The following is a 20,684-nucleotide window of genomic DNA, read 5'->3' on the forward strand; positions in this document are numbered from 1 at the left end:
CTGTAAATGTTTTCTGTCTTACTGTTTCGGGAAGCTAACTGTAAATGACAAGTCTCATCATATGATAGGCAACAAAGCTATTTCTCCAAATTGTGCCGGACACCTTTGCCCTAACACATCCGCTCCCTATCACTCTTGAGATGTCCATGATTTGCTCCCTGATTATGCATGATAGCTGTTTTGATGTCAAGAATCATGTCAGTGTGCTCCTTCTCCAAAGGGACCGAAAAAAAGCCAGCCCATGTTCTCTCTGTAAAGTGCTCTTCAATAGAAGTTGAGACGTTACGAGCCAGCTCCTTTTCAAGAGCTTCCATAACGCGTCTCTCTCTGGGTTGCTGTGATAAGTTCATTATACGCCATGCTGGTACCATGAATGTTCCAGCATAGCAAACAGCAGTGACGTTCTCATTCGGAAATATCCAGTTGAGGGCCTTTTCGTGCCACTCTCGAAGATTCTTATAGCGAAACGGATTTAAAAGTTGGTTGTCCTGCATTCCACCATGCTCCTTTTGTAGAAATGTCCTTGTATAATCACCTATCCAAAATTCATATAGTGTAGACGTGTCGTGGAATGCGGAATGTGCGCAGTCTGGTGTGACGCCACAGGCAAATTCATCTCCAGACGCTATTCGAAGCATTTCAGCTACACTTCGGTATCCCTTGTAGACTGGGAGCAATCGGAAGTTTTCCATTGTCCTGGGAGTGTCCTCCATGAACAGTACCACGGACGACGCTGCTTCTTCAGTAGTTGTCTTGGCAACGTAGCGATTGACAAAGTACGCATACGCGTACTCACATCCGCCTACATTTGGCAAAGGAACAACGTCGATTTGCTTGACACGAGGATCCTCAATGAAATTGGGCACGTCTGCTTCGTTCCCACATTTGGACAAGACGATTATTTTCACGGTGGCCTTTTTCTGGTTGGGCACCTGGCTCAAAACGGAATCGTATATTAGATTCAGGTCCGAACTACAATACGCGATTGCAACTTCGATTGTTTGGACAATCATCTGGTTACTGCTTTCCCGAATGGCTTCTCCCCACCAGAGCTGCTTCTGGAAATCACTGACTGTGGCATCATGAGGTTGCTCCTTGTTTCCAGGTGAGTGTTCCAAAAGACGAGGAGAAGTGTCCGTCAAAGGTGCGAAAATATCCACAGGAATGGCGGCATTTTGGACAATTGTTGCGGATTGCCTTACGACATCCATTGTCACCAAAACGAGCGTTGTACCCACACCGAGCATCAGCCATTTCCACAGCGCTCCTTTATTCCGAAGCGTCGCCGTTGGTTTCTCGAATTGCTGCGTCATGGCAGGTGCATCTTCCCGCCAAACATCGACTACGTTGTTATTGTCTAGTCTTCTGTGTTGAAACTCCATAATCTTGTGCTCGACGAAGTGATGGTGTTTGGATACGTTGCTTGTTGGGTCGAGATTGTGGGATCATCTTTCGGTGACGGTATGGCGGAGACTTTCAAAACCGAACACAGTAGCCTAGTTGTAAGAAGCTAGTAGGTCCGCGTTTTGCTCCTTGGCAGAGAGTGAGATTTGAAAATCTGTCGTTGGGAACGCATTTGTTACGCAATAGTGAACTGGAAAAACCATTTTGACCAAGAGAAAACGTAAAAATGGTTTTAATTGTCCATTGGAATCATTTTTACAATTAGGTACAGTGAGATAAGAGAATTCTCGGTTTTCAATCCTCCAAACAAGATTTCACGTTCGAATGAGTATTCACAGTCTGGAATATATATGAACAGTGAGAGCCGGACAGTGAGGTGTGCTTACAGGTAGGCTAAACCGCTTCCAACGGTCCCATCGTGCAGGAACCGGACCGGACCGTTTGTCCGAGGAAGCCTCACGTAGGGAGGACAGACAAGCGGGATTGTCCGAGCGCCGGACCTTCGGCCGCGCCGGCATTGGGAAAGGATTGTGTTGACCAAGGCTAAACGGTGTGCGCCCGAATCCGTACCAACCCGTCCAGACAAACTCCGCCACGGTCCCAACCAACCTTCCTTTACCCTCGGTATCATTGCTATCATTCGTACATGCCCTCACTCACATCTTCTTCCCAACCCAGCAAATACAATTCCAACAAGAATCATGACGAGTACAATCGGGGTGACTGATCGTCGTGCATTGGCGGCAGCACAGAGTTCTCCCCCGCCTCGGTCGTCCGCAGCGTCGCGTCGCGTCACTCCGCCGCGGGACGCCCTGTCGGTGGAGCCGAGCGTCGTGGACGAACTCCTTTTGGTGTGCGGTGTCATCGGAACGACGGTGTCCGATACGGACACTCCGGATCGCATCGTCCCCGTGGCGGACTGTCTCAACTGGTTGCAGGATTTGCAACGCGCCCTCCGTCGCGACGACGATCAGTACCGACCCATCTCGCTCCTCATGGCACAGTGGAAGATTGTGCCGCAGAAACTCCTGCCCCTCGTTGATTCCTGCCGGTACGATACCGATCTGGTACTCACCGTTGCCAAGATTCTCGTCATTCTCACCAAGCCACTCGCCGAGTCTACCGAGCGCGCCGGGAAACTGCCGATTGAAACCAAAACCAAGACCACCGAAGCGTACGTGCTTTTGTGTGTTTGAGTGTGTGGTGTGTCGAGTAGTATATATTTATATATATATATATGTTTGTGTGTGTGTATGTGCTTTATAACGGTACATTTACTGTTGGATGGGTGTGGGGAAGTCTGGTCGAAGACTTTGTGTAAACATGCCTGTACCCGGCCGGAAGGAACAAAGTTGTATTATCTTGCCTCTCACGGTGCAACCACAACGATCCTCTCGTTCTTGCAGAGTCATCCGGGAACAGATCCGACTACGCGAGAATGCTGTGCAACAAGCGGAAGCCCGTATGGAGTACAAACGCGCCATTTGTCACTACCATCACGGTCACACCCACGATTCCAACCCCACTAAAAGTGGAGGTGGCATTCTTTCAATCTTTGTCTCGCTCTTGGCTGAACCCTTGTCCAAGTCGGGCACCGCCCGCACCGAAGCGGACCATCTAAAGATCGAACTCGTCTTGCACTTGTTCCGCAATCTGCTGTCGGCTGAGCCATTGTTGCACTCGAGTGCAGCTGCTGTCGCGCAGGCACAGACGCTCCACGACGACTGCGTCGTCTTGCTCGACCAGGAACTTGTCCTCGAAATTCTGCTCGTCCTCGGCGCCGATATTGAACAACGCGAAAACTTGCAGTACAATCTACTGCTCATGGAACTGGTGCACCATTTGTTGCGCCATTACGATCCCGCCGTCGTTGCTCGGGCGGTTCCTTCCCCGACGGGCGCCGCCGCGGCGCTCCCGCCCAAGCCCAGACCGGGCCTCTTGTCCCAGTCCCTCCAACGCGAAAAACAAAAATTTCACGCCCCAATCATGTCCCGCCACGCCCATTTCGGTGGCACGCTCGTCGTGAAACAGGCGCACAATCCGACCCAACAGCAGTACGTGAGTACGGCCGCACTCGGCCCGGGTCACCGGTCCGCGCCGCTCGCGTCCAAGCGCAAAACCAAAAAGTCGGAACCCTTCATCGGCTCCAAATCACACCCTTCCCACCACACGCGCACCGCCGCCACCCTGACTCCGTCCCGACAAAAGGCCGTCGCCGTACTCCAGGCATTCTGCCAACGCTGGGTTCAAGACTGTTACGGACCCGTGACCAAGTCGCTCAAACACGAATTTCGACGCGATTCCGTCCGCCTCGAAGAATCGGACCGGATTACCTTTTTTCGCATGGTCTGGTTCTTTGCGCGGTGGTGGAGGTTGTCGCCCGCTGCCGTCCGCAGTCGCCAAGTGCAGCAGGATGATACAGTTTCCAATCAGAGTGCCGTTGGCCAACTCATCTTCACTATGGACGTCTTTGCCTTCAATCTGGTCTTGAACGCGACGGATACCTTTCAACAGCATAAAAAGTATGCCCGATTGGCGCTAACGGTCGCGCTCTTGGGAGAAATGATGCACTTGTTGACCGCCATGTATTCTTCCCAGGAATCCACCGAGCAAATAATGGCCATGGGTTTAATGGACCGGCTCTTTTACGGCAGCGAACCGCTTGATCGATTGCCGAAATTGTTGTCGAGCTGGCAGCCGGGATCGTCCACGAGGGATTACTTGTGTGATTTGGTTGAAGTGGTACACGTGCAGCTCAAGCTTTTGGACACACACGCGCAGGCCTGTCGCAATGTGGACACGAGTCAAGCCAAGCACGATACCGTGGCCAAAATGAAATTGGCCGCGGCCGACTTCGATACCACTCACTACCTAACACGACGCATCATTTCGAATCATGTCGTGTACATGTATACACAACTTCTGACACAATACGATGTCAACGCGGCACACGTGAATCACCGCATAGTGGCTTTTTTACTGCGTCTTACCAAGCTGCAAATTGCCGGAACGGTCGAGCCGGAAGACGTGGTGTTGCCCGCACAGAAACTTTTGACAGCACCTAACGTCACTCTACAGCCAATGCTTTACAATTTCCAAGTGCTCCGCGTTTTCCAGACGATTCTGAACGACAAAAGTATTCGGCGAGACAAGGACTATGTAACACTGTTAGCGTTTGCGGCTGGCATTGTCCACGACTTCGCCCAGGCAGCCGAGCGCAATCCGGTCCTCTTCGTTGAGGCCCTATTCAAGCATCCCGTACCGCATCGGTTCTGCGAATACAGTGCTAATTTGTACGTGACCGAGGAGCTGCGCATGATTGCCGAGCGTGAGTTACTGCTCGAGGAACAGCGAAAGTTCGAAGAACAAGTTGCCGCTGTCCGTGACGATGACGATTCGGAAGATGAACTCGAATTCGAAGATTTGGAAGTGGAATCCGAGGTTGCAACTAAAACAGTTAGCCTCGGGAGTAAACGAAAGGTTCTTTACGATAGTGACAGTGACGAAGGTGAGACCGATCCTGCTCCCTCGCTTCCAGCCGGAACTACCTCTTCGCGAGAGGTGGAGACTGGTGACAGCGAGGATAGTAGTGACGACGACGAGAAAATACGGGAGTCTCTTGAGCAGGAACACTCTTCTATACTGGGCGACTTTGCAAAGACTGGCGTCGTTGATCCCGACCATTCATCAGACGAGGAAGAGTTCGATCGATGGGTGGAAGAACCGCCACTCAAGAAAAAGAGAAGTGTTGACGAGGATGATCAGTGACGGTCAATGCATGCACTGCTGCTTGGCCAGGCCTCTCTATCACAACGTTGGAGGAAGTTTATTCGAACACACAATTAGAGAGGATGCTCCGTTAAACAATACTCGTGAAAGATGCAAGCTTATCCAATGTGGCTTATACCTTTGGCGACCGCAGTCAATCTTTTTAGAATGGATCAGTGTGCAAGTTTTTCCGTGATTGCACAGAGCTAGCTTGAAGAAAGCTTATCGTTGGTATTAGTACATAGGGCATACTCCTTATTGTCAACGACACGGCTTGTTTCCCTTTTGGGAACCGCGACCACAAGGGCACTGCCGATCACCATTATTCGGCTGAAAGTACTACTAGGGCGCCCCTTTCCCTGCAGATTCTGACCCTTGAGTGAACAGGGGACAATCGTAACCTTCTTTACCGTCCGGGATAGGCTGGGGCCCTCCATCTACTTCGTTAAAGAGTGCTCCGTAACCAGCCTCGAAGGTTCTCTTTCAACAAACACAAGTCACTCCGATGTCTTCTACCCTGTAGGTCGCTTCTTTCCCTTACAATGGTCTATCAGCATTTGTTCAACCATCGTCCTCTCACCGGAATAATCAATATTGAAATTGTTTACTCCCACTTGTTCTACTAAATAGACCCTATCTCGCTATTCAGCATCCGTCCTCTTCTATTCCTTGTCTGCTAGATCTGACTGCTGCCTCGATAAAATCAATTTTACTGCCGGGCTGTTTACCAAATCTGTAGGCTCTTTGCTTCTTACCGCAGCTAACTTCAAATCAGTCAGGTCTGTCGCTGTCAAACGTCGCTCCCATATCTCCTTAGCTACGATCTCCCTATGAAACACATCATTACCGTTAGTGCCATGTTTCTCCTTGATATAAAAAAATCTTCACACTTCTGTGTTGAGTCTCCGCCCATCCATTGTTCTTTCATCATGATAAAACAAGATCATCATGCGTATAGATGGTCAGGTACAGATCAATGACTTCAGAATCACTGCCCTCCTCCTGGGACGCTCCTTTTGTTCTCACTCACAGTCAAAGCCATAATTTTACTCTGTAATGTGTAAAACACTTCAGGAATCGGGAATTCACGATCTCTTCAGGAAGTGAGTCAGAAAGAACATGAAAGAACCTTCGTAGGCTAACGGAGACCACCGACGGTTGTGCCGTGAAATATAAGAAAGTGGAGGCCAATTCGACGATTTCCGTTGCCTCACGAAGCGAACAATCCGGTGGTCACTTACAGAGTCTTGCGTAGTAGTAACGCAAAGTTACAACACTCACTGTAAATTACAAGAAACAGAAACTATGGGACAGGGATCATCGACTCCGGCATCAGTATCGGTAAGAACCTACCCGTTTTCTGGAGTCCGTGATATAAGTATTATGTAGCCGACATAACATATGGCTCCGTCATCTCATAAATTTACGATTGCCATCTTTGTAGGAAAAGCCGAAAAAGAAAGTAGGCATTAAGTCTGGAAAGCCAATCTGCTGCTGCTGCCCTGACACGAAGCAGCCCCGTGACGAGTGCGTTGTACAGAAAGGTGAAGAGCACCCCGACTGCATCAAGTTGATTGAAGCTCACAAGGAATGCTTGAGAGCAGAAGGTTTTGATGTAAAATAAACTTAGTAAAACTTGTTGTGTTAAACATTGTCGTTATGCAGGACTTTGTCAGACTCCCGAATCTACTTTTGATGCTGCTTTCTAATCAACGTTGAACAAAAATAAATTAAAGCGCTCTCGATACAATGTCCGCAAGGAAGAGAAACACTTTCTCGAGGGCCTTCTTTTAGCTATACAGATTCTGTGTCCACGGTTTTACCTGTCGGGGGAAGTGATGCTGCTGGAACCCCGGGTACCGTAGTTATATGTGTCTTTTTGAATTCCATTAAAACAGGAAAGAGTTTTGTCAAAGCGTGCGCCAGGTCCATTTCCTTCTTGGCACCAGTAATGACTATCTTTCCGCTCACGAATATCAAAAACACCACTCGTGGATTGACAAATCGATAAATCAACCCAGGAAATAGCTCTGGCTCGTAACTGGCAAAGGCGGAATGCGCGTATACCAGTCCTTCCAGCCGGATTGGAAAGCCTACGTCGGCGGTCCCAACAATGTTCTGGACCTTGAAATCAATATTTTCTTTCGGTTTGAAGCCGACGCGCTCCACAATGTAGGCAAACTTTTTCGCCGCCAGATTGGCGTTGTGTGTGCTCTTGACTCCGGTCACGCACATTTTACCGCTGGAAAAAATCAGAGCGGTAGCACGGGGTTCACGTAACTGCAATTGGCAGAGAAAACGAAAGGATGAGGAGAAAAAATAGTGGAATGACTTTCACGCAAGATCAACTTACTCGCATGATTACGGCACCAAAGCGACGGGGGTTGAATTCTGTGTTGCGGCATTTGAGCGCGATTTTCTTTAAATCCAGCTGCAGCAACGTACGAAGAACAAGACAAGAGTTAGTACATACATTATGCTATCGGAAAACGATACCGGACTCTCATACTCGTACCCGTGTGCCTAGATTTACAGTACTGGACATGTTTTGTATACGGATCATTAACTTTTCGCCGCCCAATCCGTCTGCCGCTTCAATCACCGACCCAGCCAAACTCGGAGCGTGTTGGTTGCCCGATGTCATGGCTGTGGCTTTGGGCTTTCCCGTGTCGGTCTCGCCGCCCGCGTCGGGTTGTTGCTTTTCCGATGACATGTGCTGTTTGTAGTTGCGATATACGGTCTTATAGTGAAGGACGTCGTCGTGGCTTTGACCTCGTTTTTCCTCAGCAACTGCAATGATCCTAAAAAGCAGCGCATCAAACTTCATGGTCTGCCATTCTGGATAGTGCCCTTTTCTGTTACCGCTATTACCCTACCCTGGCTTTAGGAAAATGGAAAATACAACCCTGATAGTAGGGGCTATATGTGCAAGTAGGCGTTGGTTCTGCGTTTTACAGGTGATATAAATGGAGAAAACTCATTGGCTGGTTTCGAGCTTCTGGAGGGGCGGCTCCGGTCAGACGTCCCACGATCGAAAAGCTCACGTGGAGAAAAGATGCCCTCTGTCGGTCGAAGAGGAATCGTTGGCTGATATATTCACAAGAAGTTTAGCATAGTCAACCGCTAAGGAACCTTGGCTCATGTCTCAGAGTTCAACGCCAATATCGACCCCCATTGCTTGCGTCACACCACGAAAACAGCGCCTACCGCACATTCCTGGGCTTTCTCGCACGTTGGGATCAAACGCGAAGGGCAAAACATTCCAATTCTCGTTTTACGACTTATTCATCGGATGGTTCTCACATCATTAAAACAAAGACTACAACTGAAAACAAGAATAAGAAAGGAAGATGACTCCGAAAGAGCAATTAGAAGACGAATGCGGTGCACGACATCAGTATTTCGAGAATATAAGTCAGACGATCAAGCCTGAGATGAGAGTTGACTTCGACTGGTGCTCTGATTCTTCCGTGGACGAGGCCGACATGTCTGAAATCATGCAAAGTCTCGAATCTTTGCCCAGTTTTATCGAGAGAAATGAAAGCCTGGATCATAAACAGTGGTTATGGCCTTCTTCTTCTTTTCAAACGGCCGACGACCGAGAAATAGAATCTTCAGAGGTGTCGACAGCGTCCGTCGATTCCGAGTCAAGCGCAGCCGATGACGACGAAAAAGCAATCACATTGGATAACCGGGGGTATACGCAAGAAAACGAGATTTACGATCGATTTCGAGAAGCACTGGTAGAAAAGGGCGGAAAACGAGGGAGCAGTGTACGATTTGACAAAGATTCAATTCAAGTACAGACCTACGAACCTCCCTGCACGAGTTGTCATTCCGATTTGTATTATTCCTGCCATCAACTTCAAAGGATGATAGACGAAAATCGACGGCGGATTGACTAATGCAACGCACTCATGTATTTAGGTGACGGCATTTACGAGACTCTGCGTAGAATAGGTGTGACAGCTCCTGCCTGTGCTGGGCTGGCACTGTAAATTGGTTTACTGTAGATTGAGCAATAGTAGGTACGAGGCGATACAGAGGGCATTTGTCTAGTTGTGTGATGAAGCTCTCGATTGTAGCCTTTATGTAAAATCCCATTCCCTCTTTGTTAGTTTTTACATACGTCAGAGCACTAATTCTCCCGATTGAAGAACCGAACAACAATCACTGTGATATTATCTGATGAACCCAAATGAATGGCAAGTTGGGCCAGACGAGCCGCCGCCTTTTTCGCAGACCAACATCTTTCGAAAAGAAGATCGCGGGTTACTCGAATTGCATCATCTGCGTCCATGACGTCCCACAAGCCATCACAAGCAAGGACCAAAAACTCATCCGAGATACCTTTTCCTCCGATCCGAATTGTCTGAAAGTCAGGTACATTGCTTACGAGATCGTGGGAAAAGCGATGACTATGATTCACCGGATAAATTAGGTGAAGAGGACACTCCCACTCTTGCTCGTTCGTCGCGTTTAAATGTGGAGAATTGAAAGCAGCCTTAAAATCACGGTCCCCGATGGCTCGACTGACTCCGAGCTCTCCACAAACATTAGAAAGATAAAGTATACGTTGAGGCGCAGCTGCTTTAGAGGACGAGTGGTATCGGTCGGAAAAGCATCGCTTCAAAATATCGACGACGTCTTCGTCGCCGAGGAAGATTCTCTTCAGCTGGACAACTGAGATTTCAGTTACTGTTGTTATCCAGCCATTCGCATCTTCGATTCGCTTCTTCTCATCTACCCTCAGAGGGCTGTGATCCTCCGAAACTTGTTTCCAAAGACATCGACGGCTGCGACCACTATCTACAACAGGAAGAGCATTCCACCCATCCTTTTCCATGCTTGATATGTCATCGATGTCTTCGTGGGAACGACCAACAACACCACGGCAGTCTCCAAGATTCGCAACTACAAGGTGCTCATTGACCAGAGCCGCGACTAGCGCTGTTGCCCCAGATTCCCAGTCGCGACCATCCTGGCTACATAGCTTACAAAACTCGTTGTCGAGTTTCAAGAGGGACTGCCGAAGGATACCTTCCACTCTTTTAGGATCTGGGTTTCCGCCATTGTTCTCGTCGCCGATGCTTCGTATCGACTCGTCATAGATGAATTGGGGGAGCTTCTCGGCAGCAAATCGAGCGGCGTGGTTACCCAAATGGCCATCGAAGAGAGCAAATAAACCTGCTTGGTGATTCTCATCGTCGCGCCATACAGTCTCATACCCACCTTTTGTATTGAGCGCATCTTGCAAGTTGCTAGCAATGAGGTACGAGTCCTCGTTCCATTCTCTGATGCCACATTCAGACACCGCGCCCACTTCCCAACGCAGAGCTGATGTCGACGATGTTCCTTCTTTTCTGTTTTGGTACCCAAAAGGCTCTGTTGTAATTTTACCAAGACGCGATACCTTGCGTGGAATAAATTCATTGTCAAGAATCGATCCATTAATAAAACGAGGGTCGGCGCATCCTCCTCGTTTAAAAGACGTGACGTCAATGTCTCCATTTGGCTCTTCGTCTTCCCGGTCTGGCGAATCCATGGGCATGCCGACGTCCCCATTTGAATGATCGTCGTCTAGATCGTGATCTATCTCTACAGGCTGCATCGCAGCTCGTTCGGCCAATGATAGGCTCGGCGCGCTCGCGTGTCGTGCAGAGGGCGGGACGTATTTGGTTGCGTTTCGCAGCGATGGAGGAACATATGCAGCTTTGGCGGGTATGGTAAATGAGCCATCGTCTCGGTGAGGACTGGGCGGAACGTTGACACTACTTTGAGCTTTTCTCATTGCGGGAGGAAGGTACTTGGGTGCGCCTGAAGGAGTCTGTCGTACTGGCGATGAGTTGTCCTTGCAATCTATCGCCAGAATGCTGGATGAATTCGTACTTGTGGGTGATGTGAAGGGAATGGCAGGCCTCCGCTCAATGTAAGGAGTGACGGTTCGGCGCGTTGCGTTTTGGCTATCTTCGATTTGTAACGCAAAAGGCATCGAAGATGATTCGGGTGACGAGGGTTCGGGGGGATCAGAGCGTTTCGAACACTCAGCTTTTCGCCGGTGCACTGAGTTACGACCGTGACCGTGTGACAGAGCGGATGACGGAATCACCCGTTTTTTGAAGGGAGGGTTGATGGTCGTCAGCGTCAGAGGCGGCACTAGGGCGAGGGAGGCTGGTAGCCTTTCTTGTCGGCGGTCGAAGCTAGGGTAGTGAATATCGCCATAACTAGGTCGACGCACCGAATTCATTTGCTCCATGATGTTGAGCATAAAAGTTGCCAGAGAGCGATGAAACTGGAAAATCCAATCATTCATTTCTTCACTACTGGGAGCACGTAGAACAAGGTTATCCGAGTCGTCTTCGTCTACTGCTTTTAGTTCAAACGCGTTAGAGCCGTACTCGTTTTCTGCCGACCGAACCGCACGGACACCGTCTAGCGCCACTCGTTTCTCCCAAACATGGCTAGGGTTGCCTCCAACCGACGTTAGCAGCCTCGTAGGAATTGGACTTTGCGATAAATTCATGTTCGAATTCGCCGTACTGTTGTTGTTGCCTTCGAACACGGTCTGCCTTTCTTCAATGGCTTCCGGGGACTCCGCCTCGTTTTGGTGACCATAAAAATACAACACACCCGCTTCGAGAATACAGTACTTGGTTGTCCATCTATGCCCATCCTTGGCGTCCGTAAAACTTGTCGGTTGTATACAGTCCGAGTTGGACCGACGCAGAATACTGGAACAATTCGTGTTGTTAGTATTGATCGCGTAGTCCGTGTCCCTGGCACGACCGTTTTCGCCGCTGGCTATTCGTATGGGAGCACTGCGGGGTACTGCGAATATATCCGGTAGAGTAGGCGCCGCCTCGAATTCGTTGGAAGCAGGGTCCGGAGTCACTACGACTTCCAAAGGAGTGAGTTCCGTCGGAGAGGTGACTCTCATACCGAAAAAGGTAGCCGCAAAATCGAGTGCACTCCTTAAACTAGAAGACTGCTTTTGCTCCTCGTTCGTTTCTTTTTCGAGCAGTAGATGCTGTGGCGATCCTAACGATGAAGCAGAATCGTAATCAGACTTGCCATAGTCCTCCTTTGAATTAGACGCAGAGTGGGAATCGAGTGGGACTGTTCCGACGTCAGCACATCCGGAGATTGTTTCCGTCGCGTGGCGGGCACCGGTGGGATATTCCTCAACAGACTGGTGAGGGCGGTTGCTACGCTTTAACAAAAATCCCGAATGCGTGATTGTGGAGACATCGCTGATGTGTCTACACGTAACAAAACAGCGAGTGAGACACAGGGAGTCGGGCGAAGTGGCTGGCCACCAAATCGCAAACTCTTACCGTTGGAGAAGGTGCGGATTTCTTCTCGTGTAGTTGTCGACAGACCGGGACAGTAGATCTTCTGAAGACCCGAATGTAGTAGAACGACGGGAAAGATCGTTGCGGAGAATAGATGTTGGTTGGCTACTAAGCATCACCATGGTAAAAAGGGCATGATCTGTTAATTTTTTTGGTATTCCGCCGTCGAAGCGGCTTTTTTGCCCTGCCGTCGTTGTTCGGTGTTCTTTGATGGCTTTCGGTCCTGTGTCTACTACCACAATACTCACATATGCGATCGTGCAGAGCAGTTTGAAGATGCCGAAGCAGCGACACTCTGGTTGAAGGTCAGACGCAAACATTTGCCAACGCACGCCGCAACGATTTATTCGCACAGTTTCCTTGATTGATAATAGTTAACGCCGTATGTATGGATTGAAGTTTACAGCTACTATGTGAGGAACCTAGCTACCGCTAGAGACACATAAACAAAGGAGTGTGTGTTGGTATACGAATAAAAAATATATCCACATTTATTCCTAATACATTCAAAAAATTTCGAGGTGATTCACTGTGAGAGTCCTAGCTAGAATCCAAATTTTTCGAATACCTCTACTCTCTAGAAACCTTACGAAATGGGTCGGACTGAGGAGGACTGGGGCCGTCTTTGCGAAGTTTACATTCCAGTTACAGGAGCTCGACTATTTACGGTTCTAACCTCACGGAGGCACTATTACCAACAGTCGCTCATCCGAGTCCATCCCTCGGTGTTTATTTTGCCCGTGCTTTGTGAAATATTTCTTTATGACTGCTATTGTAAATGCATTGAAGCAGAGAACAGCGAATGCGGCGAACGCTTCTCTTCCTGTGCAGTCTGCCACGACCGTCTCGAGCGCGACGCCGCTGCTTGAGGACAACGAGCGGGATCAATGGGAGAACGATTTAGTCGACAACGATCCGCTCCTAGAGACGCAGTCTAATACGAGTAGCCAGTATGCACGCAGCTACAAGCGCCTGCTCTCTCTTTTATTGGCCCCCGTCACCGATGAGCGAGGCCACGGATGGGCGGTGGTCCTGGGTATTACTACGATATTCATTACGGGTACTGTTGTTGGGCTGATTATGCCCAAGAACCCTCATCTTCCTACGGTTTCGTACCGTACCATTTCATCTTGCATCGGGTATACCTACTTCATTTCTTGGTCCGTGAGCTTTTATCCCCAACTTCTTGCGAATTACCGGCGCCGGACCACGCGTGGGTTGAGTCCCGATTTTTGTGCCCTCAACGTGCTCGGGTTCGCTTGTTACGCTACCTACAACGTCGCCATGTACGGGTCACCCTATATTCACAAACTATACCGTGAGCGTTACGGTAACGACGCCGAAATTACTGTCCAAAGCAACGACGTGGCGTTTGCCGTCCACGCGTTTCTCCTGGCGTCGTTGACCTTGTTCCAAATAGGGTATTACGATGGCTTTCGATCGCAAACACCGTCGCGCTTTATTGGCAAGGTACTTTTGGCAGTCATTTCGCTAATCTTGGCTTTCCCTATCGTTATCTATTGGAGAATTTGGAAATCCAATTGGCTAGACTTTGTGTACGTCTTGTCTTTCGTAAAGATTTTTGTCACCATGATCAAATACGTTCCGCAAGTAATCCTAAATTTTCAAAGGAAAAGTACCGCGGGATGGTCCATTTGGCAAATCCTATTGGATTTGAACGGCGGGCTGCTGAGTGATCTACAGCTCGTATTGGATGCGACGGCACTACAGGACTTTTCGGGTATAACCGGAAACCTGGCCAAGTTCTTTTTGGGATTTGTTTCCATTGTTTTTGATGCCATTTTTATGGTGCAACACTACGCTCTCTATCGAAGCGATGCAAACGATTCCGGAGACGACAGCGGCTCGATATTGACGAGCGAAAACGTGAATGATGATATTAGTAGTGGTCTTGTCGTGTAGACCAGATTTGAATCAGTGATTTGTCAGCTGCTCTTTAGCTTGAATAATTAATCCTGTTAATTGACGGTTCTCGGGAAGCGGTCAAGATCCGACAGGGCGGTGTAGAGTTTTGATGTTTGCTGTACTCAAGCCGTAAAAGCAATCGGGACGCGACAAATTCTTCGGTTCCGTCCTTGCGACTTTGACAAACTTCCACCCCAAATGATCGCCACAAAAACCACAAGACATTATGGTCCAGCTATATCCAGGAAACCAAGAGTCTTTCGTTTGCGGATCGCCCGTATACCAAACTTCTTCTTCCTTTACTTTTCTTGAAGTTATAGTTTGGTGCACGCAGCCGTGTTCATTGACGTATGCACCTATCGTGCCCTCGGCTCCGCCAACAGAAAACATTTGCGACGATTGTGAGACTTGCGTTGTGCAAGTTTTACAATGAATCACGGAGTCTTCACATTCTGCTCTCGCAACAATCTGAAGAATTGACCGCAATCGTTCTACGGTACTCAGCTCTAGTAAAGCGAGCTTTTCGTCTCTGGCAATTGGTAAATTGGATGCCATATAGAAGGAAAACTGGAGCGGCTCGGTAAGATGCCTCTGGCTCCCTTCTATGTTTCCACTGGTAGCCTTTAATCCATCGAGTAACCCTGCTAAGCTCATTGATTTTTCCATGGTCTCAAGTATGTCTAAAACAAGTTTCCAGGGCCATGTGGTCTTGTATACAAACTCAGGAATGGGGGAAACTCGAGACAGCCCCACGAGTTCCCTTTCTACTCGTCTCAGAGAAACAGACTTCCTAGGTAATAAGTTCACGCCAAACCGTGGTCTTGTCAGAGGTCTGTCATCCAACATTTCAATAATATAGCGTGGCACGTGCTGGTTGTAAAATGAGTTTCTCGTCGGCAGTTCTCTTACTGAAGAAACAATGCGAAATCGGCGTGTACCAACAGCGGTAAAGGCAAGCTCCTCATTGTGTAGGCGCCGAATACTAGAAGTCGCCCTATCTATTGATGAATCTCCGTGTGTGAACACGATGGTCGCAATTGTTCCTATCCTTCCGTTGGGAGAATTTTCATTTCTGCACTGGCGACTCAATTCGCTATGAAGGTCGTGTTCAGGGACGAGGGAGCTACTAGGCCGGTATCTGACTCTATCTATTGCTCGAATTCTAGGTGTGCCTTCGGCATCTTCGTCCTCTTCTGACAAGTCAGCAAGATCCCCCAGCTCTGCCACCACACGTTCCGACAGTCGCCGCAAACGATCGGGTCCGTATCCTCGTCGAGTCCAAGATTGCCTTCGTTGCATCATCGCCGAGACAACAGGTTCTTGCTTCGTTATGACTCCAAACTGGACTTCGGCCTTTAACCCAGGGGATGAGCGACTGCTGTCAATTTCGGGGCCCAAGTAGTTGATCCAACCACGATCGTGCAACCTTATTGGCAGAGTCGTACCTGGAAACAGAACAATTCTTGGCAAGTCCAGTACCGCCATTTCGATCAAATTTCCGGTTCCCGATTGCCCTTTGAATCCCTCTGTAGATGAGTGGTAGGATAAGGATCCTATTGAGCGTGGATTTCCGGGGAAAAGGGGGTGCGAAGCCCCGGGAAGGTAGGAATGATCTCTAGCGCAAGGAAAGCGTTCTTCATCGATTCCACTGGTATGGGATCGCTCTAGATCAGTCTGGTGATCAAATCCAGCTCCAACGCTATCGTGGTGTAACGGTGACAACGAAGTCATTTTCAATCAGCCTAATCAAGTTGTATGCCTTGCACAAACCGGTTTGTTCGCTTCGTTCAATATGTTCCCCCAGATTTTCTTTGTTCTGGACGATACGGAAGGGGGCGGCAATTTTATTGCGAACTGCACAATCAGAGAAGGATGATGAATGTAAGACGTTTCACTCTCAGCAAGACAGGTGGTGAAGGTTTCTATAACAAATTTTAACTTTAAAAGTTGAACACAATTCTCACAGTTTTTCACCAACAGGAATGTAAAACGACAAGTTTTGACAGGAAAAGTGACAAACTGGCTACGAGGCAAATGAGCCGCTCGACTCTCACTTTAACTGCAAGCTACAGCTAGCTAGCCGCCTTATACGAAATAGCGTTTGCTATTTCTCTCACAGTCAGTGCGACTACTTGCAAAAGAGATGTCAACAGTAAATGCACGCAACGTAAGCATCGACATTGCGTAAAAATTCGTCGAAGTGTTTCTCCATAAAACCCTTAACGGTCTCCCTCTCTCTGAATGGGAAACTATCATGGGTATGTCAAAAGTGCGTAAATTTATGTGCAACTTAAAGTAAGAACGTAAACCGTGTCTTACCCTCCATAACTAACTTGCAATAGTCACCGTTAGCTTTTTTGTTTAAGGGTAAGAATGGTTTGCAGGTATCGTGAATTGTCTCCCAGTAAACAGTCCGCTTCTCGCATGATGCTAGCTTTTAAGCTAATGGATCATAGCCATCGGCAGGCAGCTGCAGAAAGTCATGAAAAACTTTTCCCCATAGACATATGCTAGAAATAATGTATGCTTTGAACATGTAAGCCCAGACTATACCGATAGCCGAAGTGTCGTCCTTGATCATTTTTGCCAATTGATTCGCATTATTTCCGAAAGCAAGTTTGGCGGCGAATCCGAAGTTGATAAGAAGCAGCAAAGTTGCGATGACAGAATAGTTTCGCTTTCCAAGATATGAAGTCAAGGCTAAAAGACCGAACGGAATAAAACCAATTTCTCCGCTATCGTGCAGAAATATACGTTTCCACAAAGCCCACCCAAAGTAGAACATAGAAATGTAGAAAACTTGGGTGAACAACGGCGAACGCTTGAGAACTGTATGCCATGCGAATATCTGTGATACCGGCATGAGAATAATCCCAACAAGACTATGGGGGTACAAGTGAAAACCCATGGTATTCTTACACCTCTATCGATCTTAGAGAGCTGCGTAGGCCTCTCGTGATTTGCACGGGTGCGATTTTCAGTGACTTTCACGCCTGATGAAATGATTGACTTGTGGGTCAAGTCGAAATCAGCAACCAAATGTCTAGTCACTGATCATCTACTCCGTTTTATTGATCGCACTCGTTGATCGTCTACTGGCAGTTAGGACGGAAATAGAACATCGAAATTCGAAGGGCAAGATCAACAGTCAAGAAGAATCTACAGTCAATTATACAGTTTTTCTTTCCACTGCAGGTCCAAAATAAAAAGAGCGATTTCGAAATTTCCAACGAGTTTGCCAGAACTTTGCGTTACTGTCAAACATATTTCAGAATTTAAAATTCGCACTCGCTTTTATCAACCTGTCTTGTATCTCCCAACGCTCACAGTAAGCATCTCCTCTACTTGCATTTATGAAAACATAGATCGCGTTTTAGACGTAAATGAGTTTTTTGATTCATCCGATGATGACGTCTACTGTTAAATGTAAACTTTAGCTAGAGCTATGGTTGCGTGTCGCGTAGGCCGTCCATGCGTCGTCAAACTTCAGATAGCTTGATTTCGACCGACCAACGGCATCAAGTGGATCAGATGTAAAATCCATCAGCGAGGATTGAAGATTGTGAGAGCAATGATATTTGGAAGTCTTCTCATATCGCTGGCCATGTCTGTCAAACATGTGGTGATGTTCGGTGTTCTACCTGAGACAAAAGTGGAAGAGGTGGAGGCGCTGAAGGCTGGTCTTCTTTCACTGCCCAAGAAGATAAAGCAAATCACTTCACACGAAATTGGAGTCGATCTCCAGCTTGAGGGAGGACAGAATCATCCATCTGGGAGAAACCGCGACATAGTATGGTCTGCCACATTTGCATCGAAAGAGGACTATGATGTGTATGAAAAACACCCGGAACATGTTTCAGTTATCACTGATTTGATCAAACCCATCATGATTCCAGGATCGAGGTCGGCGATACAGTACGAAATTTGAAGTGCACACACTCAAAGATTTGGCTTCGTGAGAGCTTGGAAGCCAAGATATGAGAAGACTTGCCCCATCCCGCATCTGTATAGCTCGAGCAACAGATAGGATGATTTACATTAAACTACAAGAAAAATGACGGAAAATATTTCTGCATGAGCAGTGCAGATAGTCGTCAGCTGCACCAATCGTTCTTTTCACTTTTGTCATATGATTCTTATTGTGTCGTCCAGGGCAGCCGTTACTTGCCTCTTCTCTTAGGCAGACAAAACTTGCAAAATCGCTAACTGTAAAGGATCAGCCCACAAACTGATTCTTTTAATATTTGCCGCTTTCGTAAAGTTCGAAACTATCTTCACCGACTCTGTGTTACTGTTAGCTCATCTTCCTGCCTCTTTTGGATTAACCGTGAAGGCGAGGGAGGGGTAGCGTTTGCGAGCAACAATTCTGACATGTAGCTATTTAATTTGTGAAAATTTGATTTCAAACGTTGTGTTGAGGGGATTACTGTTAATTAACAGTAGGTAATATTCCTCTACTCTCTGGTAGTTGAGTATATTGCAAGTCCTCGACATACCTATACCTGTCGCGTGGTGTGAATTGGACCGTTTGACGTAATTTGGTCAAAGAGGTATTGCTACAGTTGACTCTGCGTGTTGCTCCTTCTTTCTTTGTCGTCACTATGCTAGTTTCATTGTACACAATAGCCCTGCTATCCTTTTCTCTAAATGAAGCCGAATCGTTCAGCTCGCGAGGGGGAAAGGCGCACCTGTCTCCGTTGCATTTGGCTCCACAAGACGAAGACTTGACCGCTCCGTCAGATATTTTGGAATGTTCTGTTCCCACCAACCCAGTACTATGCGATCGCTTAAAATGTGAGCTTTATCAGCTCGGGGCTTCTTACGACAGGGGATTCGGAGCTAGTCCAGGGGCTCGAGCGAAAGCCCAGGCTGTGGTTGAAGAGCTAGAGCGCATGACTCCAGAAAACGCAGCAGCTCAAGGAATTGAGGGTACCCATCCCAATGGTTCGCCCTTGGCGGGTAGCTGGAGAATGATTTGGACGACAGCAGTGGATGTCTTATTGTTGAATGCGTCACCTGTTTTTATAACTGGAGCAGTACACCAAGTGTTTGACCCCCCGGTCGTTACAAACGTGATCGATTTTCTACCTAGGGCACAGTCTCTGTTTCCACCCGACGTCGTGCCCAGCAGTCTCCTTCGAGCCAAGGTGCAGACCAAAGCAAGTCCGAGGCAGAATAAGCCGAACCGTGTGGGTTTATTGTTCGAAAAGGTCCAAGTTCAGCCGTTGCAGATCTTGGGTGTTGATGTCAACATGGTTCCGCCGTTAGGATTCAATTTGCCTAAACTGCCAGGGACAGACAATGGCGACTCTCCAGGGTATTTTGATGTGACGTACTTGGATCATGAGCTCTTGGTAATTCGCCAAAACGCCCCGGGGGGTTTATTTGCTTTGGTTCGGGTAAACTCCATTGATCCCTAGCACCAGAGCTCCTACAATCAAGGTGCCTCTTGCTACGCTACTAAGAGTTGAACGATGAACCTGTTGAAGTGTCTAATCAATTTTTGGAAAGTATTTCTCAGTGGGGCCTTGTTTCACATCTCGGCCGATCACGCGCCATTCCTGATGAAAAAGGTCGCGACGAAATGCTCTCATTCAACATCAGCTAAAGCTCATATCAGTCTATTCGGTTTCATCACCCTTATCCAAAATTAAGGCAACTGCCACTTGCCGGTCTTCTGCATTCAAAATGTTAAAGGTACCAATTGCGTTTGATATGTTCATCTTTTCTACCACGCAGTTCTTCTTGCTCAACCCTATCTTGATCCGATCAATTTGCGGTAGCGGAATGGGTCCGTTGCATCCAATGAATAGGTATTCTAAACTTGGTTTGTGCAGGAACACAGACGCGATGGACTCCAGTGTGACATCCTCCGGCTTGGTAACACCCCACAGGAAGCACCCAAAAGGAAACGCCATGATACTTCCGTTCATGTGAACTGTACCGGATTCAATCTGCTCGTTTTCGTCTATTTTCTTGACAGTATTCAAGACATCAAAGCCGGTCGGTGCGTAACCCTGCAGTATTATTTTGGGCCTTTCACCAAAAGTCAATGATTCGTACGTTATGTCGTGTCCTCGCTCGTTCCAGTCACTGAAGCTTCGACGTGGTCCGGAAACACCGTTGGTACGGGTTAGACGCCAAGCAGCAGCTGTTGCTCTCGCTCCGTGAACGTTTTGCAAAACGCTCATGTTTGCTTCAGAACCAAGATACCTAACGTTAGCCAGTCGAGTA

The 20,684-nt window shown here is 48.0% G+C and overlaps 10 protein-coding genes across 10 annotated transcripts; 4 read left to right on the plus strand and 6 right to left on the minus strand.

The window, feature by feature from the left end:
- Positions 1 to 110: 110 nt before the first annotated feature.
- On the minus strand, positions 111 to 1,733 carry PHATR_43881 (predicted protein; the record flags this gene model as incomplete). Its single annotated transcript, XM_002186284.1, has 1 exon — positions 111 to 1,733. Exon 1 carries the CDS (start codon positions 1,380 to 1,382, stop codon positions 111 to 113), a length of 1,272 nt encoding a protein of 423 aa, XP_002186320.1. The 5' UTR covers positions 1,383 to 1,733.
- A 372-nt stretch (positions 1,734 to 2,105) lies between these two features.
- Positions 2,106 to 5,172, plus strand: TIM_2 (timeless; the record flags this gene model as incomplete). The annotated part of the gene is made up of 2 exons (XM_002186002.1): positions 2,106 to 2,578; positions 2,811 to 5,172. 2 exons carry the CDS (start codon positions 2,106 to 2,108, stop codon positions 5,170 to 5,172), a joined length of 2,835 nt encoding a protein of 944 aa, XP_002186038.1.
- Positions 5,173 to 6,966: 1,794 nt separating this feature from the next.
- PHATR_10199 (predicted protein) lies at positions 6,967 to 7,735 on the minus strand (the record flags this gene model as incomplete). Its single annotated transcript, XM_002186285.1, has 3 exons — positions 6,967 to 7,452; positions 7,526 to 7,603; positions 7,688 to 7,735. The coding sequence occupies 3 exons, from the start codon at positions 7,733 to 7,735 to the stop codon at positions 6,967 to 6,969; spliced, it is 612 nt and encodes a 203-aa protein (XP_002186321.1).
- Positions 7,736 to 8,522: 787 nt separating this feature from the next.
- Positions 8,523 to 9,077, plus strand: PHATR_33208 (predicted protein; the record flags this gene model as incomplete). The annotated part of the gene is made up of 1 exon (XM_002186003.1): positions 8,523 to 9,077. One exon carries the CDS (start codon positions 8,523 to 8,525, stop codon positions 9,075 to 9,077), a length of 555 nt encoding a protein of 184 aa, XP_002186039.1.
- Positions 9,078 to 9,310: 233 nt separating this feature from the next.
- On the minus strand, positions 9,311 to 10,522 carry PHATR_10659 (predicted protein; the record flags this gene model as incomplete). The annotated part of the gene is made up of 4 exons (XM_002186286.1): positions 9,311 to 9,631; positions 9,872 to 9,981; positions 10,054 to 10,220; positions 10,275 to 10,522. Coding segments are annotated over 4 exons (846 nt in total), but the record flags the coding sequence as incomplete, so codon positions are not given.
- Positions 10,523 to 13,604: 3,082 nt separating this feature from the next.
- Positions 13,605 to 14,360, plus strand: PHATR_10247 (predicted protein; the record flags this gene model as incomplete). The annotated part of the gene is made up of 1 exon (XM_002186004.1): positions 13,605 to 14,360. A coding segment is annotated over one exon (756 nt), but the record flags the coding sequence as incomplete, so codon positions are not given.
- Positions 14,361 to 14,464: 104 nt separating this feature from the next.
- PHATR_43884 (predicted protein) lies at positions 14,465 to 16,242 on the minus strand. The gene has a single exon (XM_002186287.1). The coding sequence runs from the start codon at positions 16,179 to 16,181 to the stop codon at positions 14,529 to 14,531; it is 1,653 nt and encodes a 550-aa protein (XP_002186323.1). The 5' UTR covers positions 16,182 to 16,242; the 3' UTR covers positions 14,465 to 14,528.
- A 479-nt stretch (positions 16,243 to 16,721) lies between these two features.
- On the minus strand, positions 16,722 to 17,604 carry PHATR_43885 (predicted protein). The gene has a single exon (XM_002186288.1). The coding sequence runs from the start codon at positions 17,356 to 17,358 to the stop codon at positions 16,888 to 16,890; it is 471 nt and encodes a 156-aa protein (XP_002186324.1). The 5' UTR covers positions 17,359 to 17,604; the 3' UTR covers positions 16,722 to 16,887.
- Positions 17,605 to 19,034: 1,430 nt separating this feature from the next.
- Positions 19,035 to 19,870, plus strand: PHATR_43886 (predicted protein; the record flags this gene model as incomplete). Its single annotated transcript, XM_002186005.1, has 1 exon — positions 19,035 to 19,870. The coding sequence occupies exon 1, from the start codon at positions 19,052 to 19,054 to the stop codon at positions 19,868 to 19,870; it is 819 nt and encodes a 272-aa protein (XP_002186041.1). The 5' UTR covers positions 19,035 to 19,051.
- Positions 19,871 to 20,071: 201 nt separating this feature from the next.
- On the minus strand, positions 20,072 to 20,641 carry PHATR_33214 (predicted protein; the record flags this gene model as incomplete). The annotated part of the gene is made up of 1 exon (XM_002186289.1): positions 20,072 to 20,641. One exon carries the CDS (start codon positions 20,639 to 20,641, stop codon positions 20,072 to 20,074), a length of 570 nt encoding a protein of 189 aa, XP_002186325.1.
- Between the last annotated feature and the right edge of the window lie 43 nt (positions 20,642 to 20,684).

Source organism: Phaeodactylum tricornutum, chromosome 3 (assembly GCF_000150955.2).
Source record: "Phaeodactylum tricornutum CCAP 1055/1 chromosome 3, complete sequence".
NCBI lineage: Eukaryota > Bacillariophyta > Bacillariophyceae > Surirellales > Neidiaceae > Phaeodactylum > Phaeodactylum tricornutum.

What these genes read in the sequence shown, in the direction of transcription:
- PHATR_43885 (XM_002186288.1), bottom strand. Translation starts at nt 17,358, where the DNA reads ATGGGTTTTCACTTGTACCCCCATAGTCTTGTTGGGATTATTCTCATG.
- PHATR_43884 (XM_002186287.1), bottom strand. Translation starts at nt 16,181, where the DNA reads ATGACTTCGTTGTCACCGTTACACCACGATAGCGTTGGAGCTGGATTT.